This window comes from Apium graveolens, chromosome 11 (assembly GCF_009905375.1).
Source record: "Apium graveolens cultivar Ventura chromosome 11, ASM990537v1, whole genome shotgun sequence".
NCBI classification, from domain to species: Eukaryota; Viridiplantae; Streptophyta; class Magnoliopsida; order Apiales; family Apiaceae; genus Apium; species Apium graveolens.
Window position 1 is genome coordinate 13,377,639 of NC_133657.1, and position 19,346 is coordinate 13,396,984.

General features: G+C 35.8%; 3 protein-coding genes across 5 annotated transcripts; 2 read left to right on the plus strand and 1 right to left on the minus strand.

The window, feature by feature from the left end:
• The first annotated feature begins 3,061 nt into the window (after positions 1-3,061).
• Positions 3,062-5,807, plus strand: LOC141696672 (epoxide hydrolase 2-like). The gene is made up of 5 exons (XM_074500786.1): positions 3,062-3,381; positions 3,463-3,674; positions 4,118-4,276; positions 4,388-4,623; positions 4,741-5,807. Exons 1-5 carry the CDS (start codon positions 3,312-3,314, stop codon positions 4,985-4,987), a joined length of 924 nt encoding a protein of 307 aa, XP_074356887.1. The 5' UTR covers positions 3,062-3,311; the 3' UTR covers positions 4,988-5,807.
• A 904-nt stretch (positions 5,808-6,711) lies between these two features.
• Positions 6,712-15,846, minus strand: LOC141697784 (expansin-B3-like). 3 transcript variants are annotated; one of them, XM_074502331.1, is made up of 4 exons: positions 15,520-15,846; positions 15,125-15,431; positions 14,550-14,679; positions 6,712-7,202 (listed from the first exon to the last, which is right to left on the minus strand). In XM_074502331.1, the coding sequence occupies exons 1-4, from the start codon at positions 15,671-15,673 to the stop codon at positions 7,164-7,166; spliced, it is 630 nt and encodes a 209-aa protein (XP_074358432.1). In that variant the 5' UTR covers positions 15,674-15,846; the 3' UTR covers positions 6,712-7,163. The 3 variants fall into 3 exon arrangements, with proteins under 3 accessions (XP_074358432.1, XP_074358431.1, XP_074358430.1); XM_074502330.1 differs by having other exon boundaries at positions 6,712-7,206; XM_074502329.1 differs by lacking the exon at positions 6,712-7,202 and adding an exon at positions 7,280-7,836.
• A 1,860-nt stretch (positions 15,847-17,706) lies between these two features.
• On the plus strand, positions 17,707-18,540 carry LOC141695366 (uncharacterized). Its single transcript, XM_074499615.1, has one exon. The coding sequence runs from the start codon at positions 17,707-17,709 to the stop codon at positions 18,538-18,540; it is 834 nt and encodes a 277-aa protein (XP_074355716.1).
• The last annotated feature ends 806 nt before the right edge of the window (positions 18,541-19,346 follow it).

The following is a 19,346-nucleotide window of genomic DNA, read 5'->3' on the forward strand; positions in this document are numbered from 1 at the left end:
ACATGCCTGTCAGAAATGATACAAATATGATGCTTCTTACCCGCTACAAACTTCCTCACTCGATCCATGAACCACCCCCAACTAGATAGGTTTTCAGCTTCCACAATCGCAAATGACAATGTGAGAATGTGATTGAAGCCGTTTACAGCCGTGGCACTCAAAAGTACACTGGGATAAAGGCCATAAAGGTGAGTACCGTCTATCAGAATGACTGGCATACAATGCTCAAATCCATCAATACATGGCTTGAAAGCCCAAAAACACTCTCTTGAATGTAATTACCTGTTAAAAATGTAAATTGCATTCATTAGTCATTAGTTAAATTATGAGGGTTAAATATATCATGTTTGGGTTTTAGAAGATATGTACACGATTTAGGGTTTAGAGCCTTTTAGAGCCTAAAGGCTCTAAACCCCTAGCAACTGAAACTCATGATTTAATATTTTTTTCTTTTAGGGTTTAACAATTAACTTATAGGGTTCAATATATTATTTTTGGGTTTTAGAAGATATGTACATCGATTTAGGGTTTAGAGTTTAGGGGCCCCTAAATCCTAGAGCGTAAACCCTAATAGATGCAGGGGTTTAGGGCCTTTATGCCCTAAACCCTAGGAACCGAAACTCATGATTTAATATTTTTTTTCTTTTAGGGTTTAACAATTAACTTTTAGGGTTCAATATATTATTTTTGGGTTTTAGAATATAGGTACACCGATTGAACATTATAAAGAGTAAAATTTACTTGAGTACATTATAAGGTGTGAACACCACCAAAGCATTAAATATATTTAAAAAGTACCTCTCTCATCTCATCCTCTTTGAAGTCCCAAATGATTATAGCGCTTCCATTAAATGTGGAAGGTCACTATATGACCCTTCCCAAGATCCATGATATCTTCAATCACAAGCTTCTTTGTGTTTCTAATCTTTTTTCTATTTGGATGGTATCCAAATATATCTTCGATCGTTGCTAATAGTACTCTTTCCTTGATGTTTATATCGACAAGTATTTGAGCTATAATCACTTCGGCAATGTCCGAAGATTTCAAATTAGAATGATCTTGTGTGATAGTTGTGTTCATACATGTATGTGCACCCGAAGTCTCCATTATCTAAAAATGATTATGCACACTACGCTTTCTAGCCTTCGACTTCCAATTTCAACCATTTTCCTTCATTTTACAACAAACATGCCAATTTAGAGGTCTGGTCTTATCATTGAAATTTCTTGATAGTTCCGGATATGAACTTGCCTTACCACACGTGCCAACTCCTTTTTCGATTTAAATACCATTCTTTTCCTCAATTCCATTGGTATCATAATATCATCTCCACTTTTTAAAACAGAATCATTAATAGAAGCTGACATTGTTGACCTACTTGAAGTTTGGAATGATGATTTTTCACTTGATGCCCTACTCTCAACAATTGCATAAACTTCCAAACATCAACGAGAACTCGATTTGCTTACTCGCTCAACAAAATTATTTTCAAAAGTAAACCCAATACGCGGATTTTCAATCAAAATTTTTGCGAACCAATTAATAACTTTTTCACATAAAGTTCCATAAACAATGGATTTCCCTTTGAAACCACTACTCCAAACATCAATTCTACATCTTCATCATCATCAATTGGTATCATGCCAAATTTCAAATCATTATCTCTATCGATTTTAAGGTCGAGAACAAAACATCACATAAATCATCATATTTCATACCAATATTAAGTTTAACATGCTTCACAACAGGCTTATCATAAATAACACCATCTAATTGAGTTTTTAGAATATTACCATCAATGTATATCCATCCAAGTACGGAACTTGTTGAATCGGTTGCCATCCGTAAATAGGGGTGAGCAACGGGTCAGAACCGGACCGAACCGGAACCGAAAGAACCGAGAACCAAAATAACAATATTTCAAGAACCGAACCGGACTCGTTTATATGTAAGAACCGAACGAGAACCGAACCGTAAATTTCGGTTTGGTTCCGAACTGAAAGAACCGAAGTTATATTTTATTTTATATTTATTTCTTTTGCATATTATTTTATATTCTAACTTTTAAAATATTGACTAGTTTTAATTATTTATTAAGAGTAATTTAGTAGAAAAAGATTTTTATTAGTGGTGGATCATTTTAAATTCGATTACTTTATAATATATAAGAAGAAAAATATTTATAAAAATATTGGAAACTCCATATATATTTAAAAAAAACGAGTAATACATTAAAAATCATATTTTTCTTAAAATTTATCAAAATATTATAAATAAAAAAATATAATATGTAATATATATATATATATTCATTTATATACGGTTCGGTTCTTATGTTTCTAGTATGTTAAGAATCGAACCGAACCGAGAACCGAAATTTCTAGAAAAACAAAAACTGAACCGGACCCGAATTAGTGAAGAACCGAACCGGACCCGAATTAGTGAAGAATCGAATCGGAACCGCAATTTTTGATCGGTTCGGTTCGATTCTCGGTTCTGAACCGGGAAATGCTCACTCCTATCCGTAAACCCAAGTTTTAATATAGAAGATAAAATCAATTCAATTGATAGGAGTTTGGTACATTACGGAATTGGGGGGGGGAGTTTTTTGGGGAGAAAGAAGCATCAGACCAGTTTTCCAGAGAGCAGGAGTGGGTTATATTTGTAAGACACAAACATAATAAAAACATGTGTTTTACCCGTAACGCATTTTTCAAGTCCGTTGACACATGTTTAATTAAAAGTTTTACGTTTACATGATACACATATAATGAATGCGTTTTTAGTGTAACGCAATTTTTCTCTGCATTTAAAGCCACAATTAATTTAAATTTGTTCTGTCATTTTAAGAGTAACGAACTTATTATATGTGTTTGCACATAAATCATAATAACTTCCCAGGAAACGCAATTAATAATTGTGTTGTCTTTTCAAAAATGGAAACACAAAAAACACAGCATTATCTTGGCAAAAACGAAAACGCAAAAAATAATTACGTTTCTCTGTGATTAAAAATGCCATTATTTGCGCGCGCCAGATTTTAGGCATTTGTTTTGCAGAGTATGATACTAAGAACCAATGTCCAAATAGAGGGGGGAATTGTATATGTTTGAGATGCGGCCTCTTTATTAGTGTTTAAAATGTTATCGAAGTGGCAAATTTTCTCAGAAGACGAACTATCACTTGAGTTGACCCACCAACTACATAAATAATTTGGAAAACCACATAAACATTATTGGTATATGATCATTTAGATCTATAAGTTGACATTCTTATCCTAGAATGCATATCTTGTATTATAGATAATAAGATGGAAAAGATACAACACAAGTATCTAGATGTTAGAGGACTTAAACTTCATGTTGCTGAAATCGGAACAGGTCTGTTACTTAAATTTCTAGTCAGGCTTCTTTCGTTTCTGTTTATTGATGTACAAGTAATGTGTTGTTAAATATAAGCAGGTCCTGCTGTGCTTTTCATTCATGGATTTCCGGAGATTTGGTACTCATGGCGGCATCAGATGATCGCTGTTGCTGATGCGGGGTTCAGAGCACTGGCTCCCGATTGTAGGGGTTATGGCTTGTCCGAAAAGCCTGCAGAACCAGAGAAGACAACTTTCAGGGACCTTCTTAATGATCTTGTCGCAATTCTTGATTTGCTTGGCATCCCCAAGGTAAAATACTAATAAGATTTAAGTATCAGCACTACTGCTTTTACAACTTTAGCCGAAAATATGTTACTTGTGATTTAATTGTGATCTGTTTCTACTCAAATAGTGTGTGTAAGCATATTAAATCTCTACTATGTGAATATTAATTCAGCATGCATCAGGCTAACCACTATATTATTGCACTGAGCCTGGTTTTAGTAAGTAGAAAATTCAAATCAAATTAAAGAAAACAGGAACTGTCATTTGGCTTGAACAGTGTAGAATAAGTTTATGCTCCTTTAAATCTTCATTTATACAGAACCAAGTGTAGAGAACAGTCATTTGGCTTGAACAGTGTAGAATAAGTTTATCCAACAACTCAGGGGGTTGGGAGAATGAGCTTTCAATTATAATTTTTTTTCCTTTAAGCTAACAGCGGTATAAGGTGTGGCTACTTCAATGTGCAGGTTTTTCTTGTTGCAAAGGACTTTGGAGTTCGACCAGCTTACCATCTTGCCATGGTTCACCGAGATAGGGTATCTGCAGTCATAACACTAGGAGCGCCTTTTATTCTCAATGTAGTTCCTTTTGGTATCCCCAAGGGTTTCTACATGCATCGGTGGAGGGCAAGTTCTCGTCTTCTTCACCTTCAACAAATTTAAGATAATGCAGCCGGAAAATAACAAGTATATTTGATTTTTCCTTCTGCTTACAATTGGCCTATGTATCTTAAGCAGGAGCCGGGAAGAGCTGAAAAGGACTTTGGCCGCTTTGATGTTAAAACAGTGATAAGGAAGATATACGTACTTTTCACAGATAGTGAACTACAAGTAGCTAGACAAGACCAGGAGATATTGGACTTGGTTGATTCTTCTGCACCATTGCCCTCCTGGTTTAGTGAAGAAGATCTAACTAACTATGCAAACTTGTACGAAACATCTGGTTTTCAGACCCCGCTGCAGGTTCCATATAGGTACAACTAAATAACTTCTATCTAATCATACTTCTCAAAAAAAATTGAATTTATATACTTCCATGGCGAAATTTATGAACATAGCTAGAATATGGAAATATAACTCTCTTGAAACAGGGCTTGGCTCGAAGACTATGAATTAGACGAGCTCAAAGTTAAAACCCCGGCATTGCTGATAATGGGAGAGAAGGATTATGTCTTAAAATTTGGACCACTTGCGGAGTATATTTCAAGTGGAATGGCTAAGGAACATATTCCTGATTTGGAGGTATCATATATACCTGAAGGAACACATTTCGTGCAAGAGCAATTCCCTGAACAAGTCAATCCCCTCCTTGTCAACTTTCTCAAAAAGCATACTTGATCTAACGTTTGTTGGCGCTTCGACAAATTCTCGGTACAAAGTTGACATGTTATTTGAACTAAAATTTCAAGCTCTATTCTTTCCGTTCCTGTTCTCTGCTTTTGTGACGAAAAAAAGTGTCTGTTTTAAATAAATATATGAATTGAGTTTCTTGGCATGCCGGGAGGAGGCATGTATAAATCATCTGGTTCCTCTTGGGTTAAAATCCCAGTTCTTTATTAAGAAATTAAAGCTCTTAATTATGCTAAATCCAACATCTTAAGGATAAGAAAGTTAAAGTTAACTGGTGAAGGGAAGGCCACTACATAACAGTTCAGCTTTTTTATTTGAGGGAGACATTCAGATTGTTTGCCAGTATCTTACAATAGCTAAGCAATTTCGCAGGTTGGGTATGTCTTGATAGATCTCTCAAGCCTAAATGTTATCAAAATTTGGATGCTTCTAATTACGCCTCTCTTACACTCAGAATTGCGACGAATCTTAAGAATCCAGTTGTCATAATTTCCGAGTCATTGAAAGCTTAAGACACTGAAGATGATACCGACTAATGTCTACCAAACGACAATCTGGTGCTCCCCAATCCTATTACCTGTTATAGCCCTTACAATGATTACTTGGTATCACTGAAATGTGGTGTTACAGTTTCTTGATTCTTGATGTAGAGAATTACCTACTAGGATCAGGATCATTTAGTGAGAAAATAAGGAGTTCATTAAACTTTTGTTAATATTGTTGAAAATCAGGTTTTTTTCCTGTCAAAAAAGATTAGTTTTAGAAGCAACTTTCGGCAGAAGTTGCAAATTTTGTTTTTTCAACGCTGCTTTAACGCTGCAGATGCGGTTTGAAATTTACTGGTCGTCCAAGAACACACAATAAAATATTAGATGTCAAATTTTTATTTGCTCTCATCTATTAATGATAATGTGTTCTTATATTTAAAAATTCACCACCAATAATAAATAGGCTTAATTATAATTTACCTTTAAAGTATAACCTGATGTACACATGAATCTTTGAATAAAAAAAGTATACATTTTAACCCCTTAACTATATGTTATGTACACTTCAACACTTTTGCTGATTTTTTTTCTAATATTACCCTTCAATATTGTATACTTCAGTCCCTAAACTATGAATTTTGTACACTTTAACTCTTTAATCATTTTTTATATACTTGTTTTGATTCTTGCGAAAAATTATTTAAAATTATTTAATATCTAATTTCTTAATAATATTATTTATCATATTAATTAATTTATATAATCATATAAGTTTTAATTTATATCGGTTATAATTACATATATGCTAGATATTAATATTATATTATAATTTTGCAAGTTTTTATTTTAAGTAAAATTAATAATTCTAGTAAAATTCACCAAAAGTAAACTAAATACAATAATACGTAGTTAATTAGTATCTTATACATTTATATATATTTTATATTATTTAATAAATAAAAAATAACAAGAAAATGATTGACGAACAATGTTGCCCTTGAAGTACCTGATTGTGGATATAATAACTCTTGAGGTTGAGGGTAGTATTGGAAGAAATTTCGAGAAAAGGGTTAAAGTGAAAAAATCTCATACTTGAAGGGTTAAAATATAAGACTTTTGTTTTAAGGGTTTATGTGTAAAGTGTGTCATACTTTAAGGGTAAAATTATAATTAAGTCTGATAAATAATGGTCACCTATCAAAATTGCATGAAAGTAAGCGACTATTGTGCGGCTACGAAGCTCTTTTCCATGAAACTAAACAAAATTTAGTGAGTCACTCGAGAGAAATGAACAGAGTACTACAATAACAGAAAATAGTCAAAAAAACCGGTCTAATCCAATCCCCACCTACCAAACTTGATGTTTCAGAGATGCAAACTGCATGTGAAAGCTGAAGTTTTTTCTACTGCTACTCACAGCTTTTCTTACATTCTACTGTCCACACATCTTTGGGGATCCCAGAGCACATGCAAATCTAAGAAAACAAAGAAAATTACACACACACGCACTGTTACATAAATGAATCCTTTGAGCTTTGGAAAACAAGTCTAGCAAGGTCATTATTTTTCATTGTGGGTGTGCCCCCCTGTTGTTTACATTCCTCCTGGTCCTGAGGAGCTACTTTGTTCATACATCCCCTGTATTTCAGTAACTGCCCTTTCTTCGATTCTTCTATTTAGTTTTGCTTCATCCCCATAAGCTCTAGAACGCCACCCTGTCTAATAATAAACTTACTCAGATTCCTTGAATTAAACTTTTAGTACAAATATCGACTTAATTATAAAAATTGGGTCGCGGACCAAAGAAGCAATACACTTTGATATATATTCATGGTAAAATATAATCAATCCACATTACACTTATAAATTGTAAATCAAGAACGACGCTCGCTCTCCTTCTGGAGAGGGCTACAAAGCAGACACTACAACTTCAATCACAAACCAAAGCCTTTTTTTATCCAATACTATTGGCAGGCTGAAGCAAAAACAAATACGAATTACAGATAACACTCGAATTGGTAGGCTGAACAAAAAAAACTAACAGCGACTCATGTAAAACACTCTAAGAAAGAACGACAGCATTGCGTTTGCTTCTGAATTGGTAAGGACCTCACTAAAAGATGAGCTCTCCACCTTGCGTAAAAGTAAATGAAATAATTAAAAGTTAAGGCGAGAGGTGTAAGTAGCCTTGGGAGACCATTTGTTAGGAATGACATCCCTGGCTGAGAGAGTTTTTGCAGTTGAGAGTGAAGTTAACTTTACTGAAAATGGTCCCTTTAATGGTCCTCCATTGATGATCCAATTTGCTCCCCATAAATGACTCATTTCTAACCACTCGCTTGATCCTGCCTGCATTACCAACACCGTGACCAGAATTGTTACTGTTATCAATCTTGTACGATAAAGACATTATTATATATATATTGAATATATAACTAATTCATAAGAACATTGCTAATTCTTAAATCACATAAGCATATAAGAATTAACAATTAAATTAGGAGAAGGGTTTGAGAAAACAAACAGAGATTGGATTTAATCTCGAGTCCAGAAAACTGTCTCCTTAAAGCAGTTTCGCCCCGCACCATCCGTGTTTAGCGACCTGCTTCCCAGGATAAAACGAGATACTAGTATAATCGATAGATCGAATATACTCTCAGCGAACTTGAACTGGGCCCGAGAACTATCACCGGAATATTGGAAAAATTTAAGACTAAAGAGACCAAGAATGAAAGAGATGACTCTTATTTTCTTGACTTAATAAAACTGGTGCCCTAAGACTCTATTTATAAAGAGAGGCTTGAAAGGACTTATTTTTCTTTTCGATGTGGTACATGGTATTTATAAGAAAAACTAAGGAATAGGTTTGTGCTACTCTCGATGTGGTACAAAACCACTTTTCATATTAAAAGGTAAAACTCTGGAACATCAGTTCTCATTCACCTTTTACTCATTTTGAGCGTGTTAATATGCGTTGGAATCCCCTCGAAGAGAAGAATACGTTCCAATAAATACACACCACTAACACATAATGTGTTTCACTCATATAGAGTCTCAAAATGATTGACAACTTAGTCTAAAATACTAAGTTTGTCCAACAATCCCCCACAAATGAGATTGATGGTCCAGTAGCACGCACCATATAGACAGACAGACGCGGAGCTTGACTTGGTGATAGTTCCGGCGGTCGGATATAGCATACGATAGGTAGAGAATGCTCCTTGAACCTTCGCTCGAATAAGTATATCGACTTTACTGGTAGACAGTATGACGCGATGTCCTTGAACTGTTCGACCGTTTGTGTAAACGATGACATACTCATCACTATATCTTTCCTGACTCATTCAGTTCTCATGATTATGTCCATTTTGGCCCTGGAACATCGTCCTGGTTCTGCAAGAGTTTCTAAAGAATTGTGCCTCGCAATTCTCCTTTGAAGCGGCCATACTTCTCTCTTACATAGGTGATCTTTATCTTATAGAGTAACCCGCATTTACTCAACCGAATATTATGTATTCAAACTTGAAATCCCTGTATTCGTCAAAGATCATTAAAAGCATAAAGCTTAACCTCGTACCTTACGGGTCTCACTGTTTCATCATCATAGAAATAGGCCAGGGGTTACCCCCACAGTGATTTGGTCATCATGATTTAGTTGTCCCATTGAACCAAGTTCTTGGGATCTCCAGTCAGCAAGGTTGGGTGTCCACCATGACGCCGTTAAGCAATAGGCAAGGCCCATTCCTCTCGATGATTTGACAACTATCTCTCGGTCTAACTAGATTCCCTTGGCTTAAACAGATTCGCTCAGTTTAACCATCTGGTTAGTGGATCCAAACATTATCATTTAACTTTACATAGTCAATCATGATAATTCTCGTTGAGAATAGTTGTTTAATGGTATTATGTCCTCATCATAGATGTGAGACATACCATTTCATACACAATAATGTGATCTCCCAATTTGCATATTGATTACACGATATATGCATATTGAAGACACATTTTCCTTGTCATTTAGGAATATCCTTACAAAGTGGCTACTCGGCCTTTTAACTGCATTTATTTTATGCACCAGACTCGTATTTCATCATGAATCGAGCTAAGTTTAGGATTTCCATGACACGACTGCTAAGTGTGAAATGTATTCTCGAATGACTTTTAAGTTCTTAAAGTCAAATATCTAATTTACATACTATATTCACATAGTACAATTAGATATCTTTCGTATTGCAGTCCAAGCTCACGAGCACATATCATACACCTTAAATCTCATTTCCATTGTACTCGTGCATCTACCCAGTTTACCAACTGTGTAGCCTATGTCTAATTTTGTACAATTTTTAAAAAGTACAACAGACTTGCAATCCTTCTTGAGAGATCCTTGTTCATCTACGCTTGGATATATATAAATCCATTCCAGCTATGACAATTTTAGCTTCGTTGACCTCTTCAAAATTCACATCACCAACTTGTGACATGTATCATCTAAAACTTCTAAAGTCACGAAGATTGTAATCTTCAAATCAAAACTTTTCAATCTCATCAAGATTTTCAGAGATGATCCTCTTGTCATTACTTCTCGTAATGATCAGATCACTCACATGCAATCAATTATGACTTGCATATCATGTGTAAATAACACATGCACACTTGTCAATTCTCTGATTTTGAATCAGTTTGACATCTCATATTGACATATTTCATATTTATGAAATAACTTTACTAGTTATTACTTAAGGCTTCACTTGTTATTGATATTACCAGCTTTTAGCGTCCCAAAAACCAGCAATTTCAGTTTGCATCATTACCGAGTTTAAGCGTCCTTAAACTGACAATCCTTATTCACATAGCAACCAATTTTTAGCGTCCTCAAAATGGCAACCATGTCATTTATTTGAAGCCATTGCTTATCATAGCAATATCAAATTTAATATGTCATTATTTCGTGTCAATGTTGTTTCACTCAACATGATCACCGAAAATACAAATTTTCTACTCTTGCTTTATCTAGAGCAACCCTCGGGTTCACGTAAATAGATATTTCTCCAAATATCTATTTAGAAAGACCATCTCAATGTTCATTGATGCACTTTTAAATTTCACAATACGATAATTTTAGTATCATCTTAATGAACCTTATTCTCAAAACTCGAGAATATTTCATAAATTATATAAGGTCATCACTTTCGACTGTAATATTTTTGTATCAGTCTGACCTTATACTTCCTTCAGACCCAGATATATTTTTCCAATTTAAAAATTCATTTGGGTCCTAATGCTTCTATCTCGTAAGAAGATCTATATATTTTTTAAACAAGATTCTGTCAAACAGAACTACTCTCTCTATTTCTTAACATCCTTTCCCCCACAAAGGACATAGAGAGAACATGCACAATCCATTTTCTAGTACACGTGCTAGAAAATCTTGATTTATTGACTCTTAGTAATAGTCAAATTTTCTCTTGATATATTCACTTATCAAGAAATTATACGAGAAGCGCATTGCTTCTATTAAATTTACGAGTTCACCTTCAAGCAAATTATCAAGACAATCGGGACTAGCAATTGTCCAAGTCTTTTGCTCTCTGCAGGTTCATCATCACATTCATCCAATAACTCGTAAGTTCATTTAGATGACTTTTAATTACAGATCTACTGGGATCTACTAGATTATCGCATAAGCATTCCTAAACTCTGTAATAGTATTCTTACGAATCTCAAAAATTAGATTCATATATCGGATATTATTAGACTCAACCATTGTCTATGTATCCATCCAAAATATCTCAATTGATTTTGGATCTCATGCTACCAACAGAGGTATTGGTATCAAGTTTCGAGATACCCCCACATTTCAATTATTTTCAAGAATGTTTCATTACATTCCACTATTCATAGAAAATTCAATAATTTTCTATTTTAGATACCCCCACAATTTTAATATTTTACAGAATGTCAGAAAATATTCCAAAACTAATAGGAAATTTAATTATTTCCTTCTGTGGTATCATGTTTAAGGAACGATTAGCCCTTCGTAACTAATATCCTCAAATTCAGTGATAGTCTGAGCTGATCACAATCGTTTTGCATCTCTCTCAGAGCGCAACTCAAGCCTGCATCTACTCCATTTATTTAATGCGAGTAAGGTGCAACGACCTCATGAATATTCACGTTGCAAACAGAATTTGCCCGGTGATTATTCATCATCAAATTTATTCACTACCATCTTAATTATCTGTATTAAGTTGGATTTGCCCTTGAGTTTATAGAGCACACATCTCTCTATTTAGCTTCAATATTGACTCGACTACGAGTACGAGTGATAAATGTTTTACTATCAAACCAGACAGTAAACACGTATCGCGTCACTACCTCTCATCTGAGCAGGTTTTACGTCATTCATTAAAACCTATAAGATTTTAATATCATGTTTAAAGAACTTCCCGTGGTTCTTATCATTAAAAATTCAATTACCGAATTTCTCTAAAATATTTACATGGTTCACACGAACCTACATTTCTGGCTCACCTACTGGTACAACCATAAAAGGCCCAAGGAAGAATATAAATCTTCAATAACCCCACATTCAGTGATCCTTGATCAACTGATGCGTTAGGGTTAACAACTTTTCGGATTCTCTCCGAAGTTCAGCGTAACTACTGAGATCAATATTCGCCGTATTAAGTATCATATGGATCACTATAATAGGCTCGTGTGTCACTGCCGCAGCAGACCGACACCAACACGTGAAATTACTATTTAACTGGAGGAAAAATCCAACCAGAAAAATATAATTTATGTGCCGACCCATAACCTGTACTCCAGGCCCATTAGGTTTTTTAATGTGGAGAATCCTGAGCAATTGTAAATCTGGTTCACTTCAGCTGTCCACCTCGTCACATTATTTAACAACAAACATGTTACTGCATTCTATCCAGTATTACAAATTTGTGATATAACTCCATTATTAAAGATTAAACAATAATAATTGATGCCTTATCATCACTCAACAATGATTAAAAAATTAATCACCAAATAATCAAGTTCCATCATGAAGGGTCACATTTATGTAGCCATATCATTTAATTGCATAGCAATATCATGTTATGAACTTGCAAACACGCATGTAAACTATAGCATATACGATTCTTGTATCAGTGTACTAATAATTCCAAAATCAATTCAGAATTAAGAAATCAATCACCATGTTAACAAAACATAATAAGCTATCCATTAATAGCGAAAACATGAACGAATTATAAATTTGGGTTTAATCTACCAATTTATAATGATCAACCCGAGAGAGATGTCACCAAATATGTCCACTTGAATATAAGTTGATCATAAATCAATAACCATTAAAGCATCAATAGCCTTATAAGAAACCAATTATCCAACAACTTTGTGCTTACTTTTGCCTCGTACCTGTTATGCTTAAACAAAGCACCACTTAAAATCAAATTTATATTAATTTCAAGCACATGGCAACAAGTGATCAAAGAAATTAACGCACTAAATTTAATTTAATTAATGAGACAAATAATGGCCACTCATATACCCATAAATAAATCCAATTTAAACAATAAAATTGACCTTTGCGTCTACTCACAAGAAAGTATGAAAATTGAAGGAAACTGCTTTAAGATTGTTATCAATCTTGTACGATAAAGACATTATTATATATATATTGAATATATAACTAATTCATAAGAACATTGCTAATTCTTAAATCACATAAGCATATAAGAATTAACAATTAAATTAGGAGAAGGGTTTGAGAAAACAAACAGAGATTGGATTTAATCTCGAGTCCAGAAAACTGTCTCCTTAAAGCAGTTTCGCCCCGCACCATCCGTGTTTAGCGACCTGCTTCCCAGGATAAAACGAGATACTAGTATAATCGATAAATCGAATATACTCTCAGCGAACTTGAACTGGGCCCGAGAACTATCACCGGAATATTGGAAAAATTTAAGACTAAAGAGACCAAGAATGAAAGAGATGACTCTTATTTTCTTGACTTAATAAAACTGGTGCCCTAAGACTCTATTTATAAAGAGAGGCTTGAAAGGACTTATTTTTCTTTTCGATGTGGTACATGGTATTTATAAGAAAAACTAAGGAATAGGTTTGTGCTACTCTCGATGTGGTACAAAACCACTTTTCATATTAAAAGGTAAAACTCTGGAACATCAGTTCTCATTCACCTTTTACTCATTTTGAGCGTGTTAATATGCGTTGGAATCCCCTCGAAGAGAAGAATACGTTCCAATAAATACACACCACTAACACATAATGTGTTTCACTCATATAGAGTCTCAAAATGATTGACAACTTAGTCTAAAATACTAAGTTTGTCCAACAGTTACTACCATTTCCTATATCATTATTCGGCACAACATTTGTCAAACATTTTAATCAAACGCTGTCAAGTAAACTGCTAACAAATGTTACATTTTGTGACCTACCATTACATTATTTTAAAAAAAAGGAGGTAATATGTTCTTGTTATGTCCTATTGATGAAACTGAAAACACACAAAAGAGTAAGAGTGGGGACTGAAGGAGATGGAGTTATTAGGCATAGAGAGTTGCAGGTAATGTAACATGTATATTTCACCTGTTTCAGGTAAGTACTACAACTTGCAGACTTGCAGTAATTAGTTGTAGTAAAAGATCAGGTTGGAGCCAAGAACATATTTGTTAAAGTAGACAAAAAAGTTGGTCCAAGCACTTAGCTAGGCACTACTGAGTATGGACAAAAGAGGGTGGCATATAAGGTTAAACTATTATGGTGAACTTTATATTCGGAAATGTCACATGCCCCTTTTTATGCTAAGAAAGAAGAGCCCTATTTGACAAAATTACCCTTTCAATAAAGCTTCTTTTGACCGCGCAACTACTCTACTCTAATCTCTATTAGTATTATTAAACAACCCATTGGCCATAATCTTTATAGTTACACTAAAAACAGTTTAAAAATAGAATGTGCATCACACCATGTGATGGATGGTGTAGAAAGTAAAGCAAAGTTAAAGGTTGAAGGAAGATTAAGAAGACCTCTCTAATATGCATTGATCCAACCGTCCCATCTCCGTCCTCGAACTCCACTAACAAAGATAGCCAGAAAGGTGTCGATCCTTCGTTTACACGAAACGCTACATTCTTTCCCGGGTATTTACACGGAGTCCTACAAAAAATTAAATATTCGTATAAATTAACAGAGTTTTTGACAAGAGATTGACAATTCCAATCTTAACAAAAAAGTACAAGTTTAAGATAAATTAAGAGATTTCATGACAAGAGATTGATAGATCGAATTTAAACCAAAAAACGCGTCCGTAACATAAATAATTAAAGTTCGTGACAGTAAATATAAGAGTATGGAAGTGGTCAACGGACAAAGGTGAGGACCAGTGGTAATGGTCAGCAAGTCGTACTATATTAGACTTTGAGAACAGTGACTTCAACAGACTTAAACTCGTAAAAGCCGAAGGTTATTTTCGTCATTCTACACCCAAGTAACATCTGTTGTTTAGTAGAAAAACCAACGAACACAAACAGACAGATAAAAGGAAAAAAGAGACCGTTAAACAAGATTAATTAATTAAGCAAGTAAATAAATATAATATTACCGGCGATACATAACGGAGATCTCGCCGCGATTACGGAGCAACCCGTGTTCACCGGAAATAGCCATGCGGCCAAATGCAGCTCCACTGAGATCAAAATGAGTACGTCCTCCGGAACAGTAACCGCCGGGACACTCGTCGGTAATAACAACAGTAACGGCTCTTCTAGAACAAATGGACTTGTCTAAACACCTGACTTTGTAACAAGCTCCACAACCTTCACCTCCTTTAAATAGAATTGGACTCACCGCTCCTACTCTCGCTCTTAGTGGCTTCACATCAACCATTGATCCGTACCCGCATGCACCACCTAAACCAAAAAACACACACGAATCCTAAATATCAAGTACATTACTACAATTTATACATTGTGTTAAAAGGATTAAAATAATAAGTACCGTCGCTGCCATCGCCTTCAGCGCTGCCGTACCAAGTGGCGGTGGCAGGACGCCAATGCAGGTCGGATTTAGGAGCGGAAGAAGAAGCGGAAAAAAACAAGAGTGAAAATGAAATGAGGAGCTGTGGCAGAGACCGGTAGCTGAAGCTGGCCATTGTAATGTAATGTAATGTGAGTGATTTGGGGTTGTAAGAAGCGGAGATATCGAGGAACTAGTAGAAGCAACAGTTGGAGTAGTATAGTACCGTTACTGTTAGACCTTAAACTAACTAGACACTCTTTTTCCTTTCTTTTAGTATTTCACTGCAATCATTCTTTGAGTTTGACATAACAAGTTATTAACATGCACTAACTGTATGTTTCATTTATATAGATGCTGAATATTTGTCTTTTTAATACATATAACACATTTCAAAAATTAGAATTATTTGATAAAAATACTAATTTATGATTTATTGAATAATTTTTAAAAAATTAAATAATTTATTATTAATTTTTCAAAAATTGATCAAATTAGACAAATAATTTTAATCAGTTTTGGAATGATTTATCAATTTCTATAACCATGCAAGTACTATATTTTTTTTTATTTTTATTAAAGATTAAGTTAAATATATTAGACTCGTAATGAGAATGAAGGCCTGGTTATCAATTCGATTCTGACCAGTAATTTTATAAACACAACTACAATTTTTAAGGGTATAGGCCTAGTTATTTTGAGAAAAAGTTAAATGACAAGCATATATCAATTTTATAGAAGATTAATTTTTTTTATTAAATATATATGAGTGGTCGACCCAAAAGGGAAGGGGGATGTACAGCATGTCCACGTGTGGCTATGTGAATAAAATAACAACGGTAGTGCCGTCGTCTTTTTTGGACCCACCGGCGGTTAAGGCGTTAAAACCGCGTCTCCGATGTAAATGATTTTAGATGGTAGTATATTTTGTGTACAACTTTATAGCCAAATTTAGAGACTAACTTTGTCCGGAATAAACAATAAGAATGAATATTTAAGTGATATAGCTGGGTTTTACACAGGACTGTAACTGGGCAAGTGTGGATGGACTGACTTAGACTTACTATAGAGGAGGAAAGGAGATGTGAAACAGACCGGGAAGAGAAATGAACGTAACTGGAGAGCTGACATTTTCGCTTTTAATAGGGTCCTGCTACTGCGACTGGGTATTCATTACTAATATTAACTAGACACGCAGAGGCTGGTGACCATTTACCAGTGCAATTCATGGACCAAATTGTATGTATGGTGGACGCTGTAAAATTAAATTCAACGTCCGACCACTTCATATCATCAACAACATATACAATTACCCATGTACACTAGTATGTTCAAGGCTCGTCTAGCCGTACAAGGGTAAAAATGTGTCAAGTAAATTGTTCTTGCACCCGTTTAAAAATTACTCACCCCAAAGTGCGATCCTTTTTACAATGTTAATGAATTATGTCATTCCAAGGGTCCTGTTTAATTCTATATAATTTTCTTTTTGGGACGTTTCCTGCAATTCTTTATATTTTAAAAATAATAAAATTTTATAATATAAAAAATAAGTACACTCACCTACATCCACCACTTTTTCTTACTACATTCGCTCTATATATAAAAAATTAATCGGTCTCATTACTTTACATATTTTTTTACTTTACTCCACTAAATTACATTTTTTTAACCTCCGCGCCACACCTCTGACACCTGCAACATATACTACTCTCACACAACATATACTAATCAACGGGTAGGAGGGAGTAGGTTGTTTGGAATAAATTCAGCGTAAATGTATCTCCAATAGTTGTTGGCAATAATGGTAGGCTAAATAATTAAAAATATTATTATATTGAACTTGTAAAAAATTATATTTCAGCGAATTTAGATGTAATGGTCGGTTATATTTTAAAGTTAGTATGTGTTAGCAATAGGCCCAATAAGGTCTTCTGAACTAAAGACCGTCGACAACCTCGCTATTGGGCCGAAGGCCCACCAGGCCCATAGGAGGAAGGCCCGCGGAGAGTCATGGGTCAAAGCCTTCTCTCCTTCAGGACCGTTGGAACACAGAGGAAGCATAACGCCCCACTTTCACTCCCTCCATAATGAGCAGTAACGTAAGCAGCAATTATGGTGAGGTTGAGTATAAAAACCCCTGGAAAAGTAAGACAAACACACACAGCAATTATGGTTGGGATGGGTCACAATGATATCATGTTGTGCAAAATGTTTAAGACTTATCTCAAAGGGTCGGCTTCGATGTGGTACAAGTCCCTCAAGCCCAGGTCTATTGGATCTTACGAGCAGTTGAAAAGGAAGTTTTTGAAGTACTACTCGCACCTGTGTCAAAAGGCGAAGGATACTAAAGCCCTAGTCCACTGCAGACAAAGGGCGAACGAAGAGCTGGGGGACTATCTCGCTCGGTTTAAGGAAGAAGCTGGAATGGTTACTAATCTTGACAAGGTCAAAGCAATGGGCTTCCTAACGGCGGGGCTGGACCCCTATAAAGGTAAAAAGCTTCGCTCATCTCTTTACGATTTTCCCCCGAAATCCTTGAATGATATATATGTGAGAGGCGAGAACATTCTCCAAAAAATGGAAAGCATTGGGGGGTATAAGGATTCCCGAAGGGACGACCGATCGAAGCGAGCCGACAGATACGAAGGCTCAAGATCAAGCGCTGACCGAAGGGATAGTAGGAAAGAAGGAAAAAGAGAAACGGATCGCGGGGCCGAACGGCGACGAGAAAGAGATTTGGCCGTATTCACCCCTTTGAATGCACCGATCTCCAAGATTCTACATGAGATTAAGAGCAAACCCGGATTCGTCCATCCGGCCAAAATGAAGGTCCCAAACCACAAGAAGAACCCTGATAAATACTGCGACTATCACAGGGACAAGGGGCATAACACCGATGAGTGCTATCACCTCAAAAAGCTCATCGAGCGTATGATCAAAGACCGCGAGCTTAATCAGTTCGTCCGAGATCTAAGAGATAGGATGGGGCCGAAGGATAACTAGGAGGAGGAGATAGAGTCCGAGGAGACAGAGCGAAGGGATATAATTAGGGGCAAAGTAAAAACCATATCTGGGGGCAGCATCCTGGATAAGGACAGTATGACAACCAAGAAGAAATACGCCCGACAAGTATACAATCTATATCAGTTCGGTCAGGAGAAGCCCCATATGCCCATGACCTTCAGCATAGAAGACTATGAGGATGTCATTCGCCCACACGAGGACCCTCTTATGGAAGGTAATGGTAGATACCGGAAGCTCGGCCAACATACCGTTCCACAAAACCTACTGCAAGATGAACTTGGCCGGAGAGCAGTTAGAGCCCTGCAATGAGGCTCCCCTTTACGCCATTGGAGGACATCCCATTCAGTTTGAAGGAACGATTACTCTATCAGTCCTAGGCAAATTGCCATATACTGTCGAGAAGCCAGTGAAGTTCTACGTAGTTCGTATCAAAAGCCCGTACAATGCAATATTTGGCATGCCATTCTTGTCGACCTTTGAAGCGGTGGAGTCTATACCCCATCTTAAGCTCAAGTTCCCAACTGAGAAAGGGGTAGGAGAAATGAGAGACGATCAGAAAACCGCCGGAATCATAATGCTGGAGGATCTCGAGAAGGATCAGGAGTACGAGGGGTCGGACGGAACTGAAAAGAGAAAGCGGGCTGAATCCGAGCCCAGTGGAAGCCGAGAAACATTAAATATTGAGTTGGAGAAATTTGGGTCCGATCTCTCGAGCCCGATAGCCGAACCCGCAGCCGAAACCGAAGAAGCGGAGTTGTATGCAGGCCATTCGGGAAAGATGATTC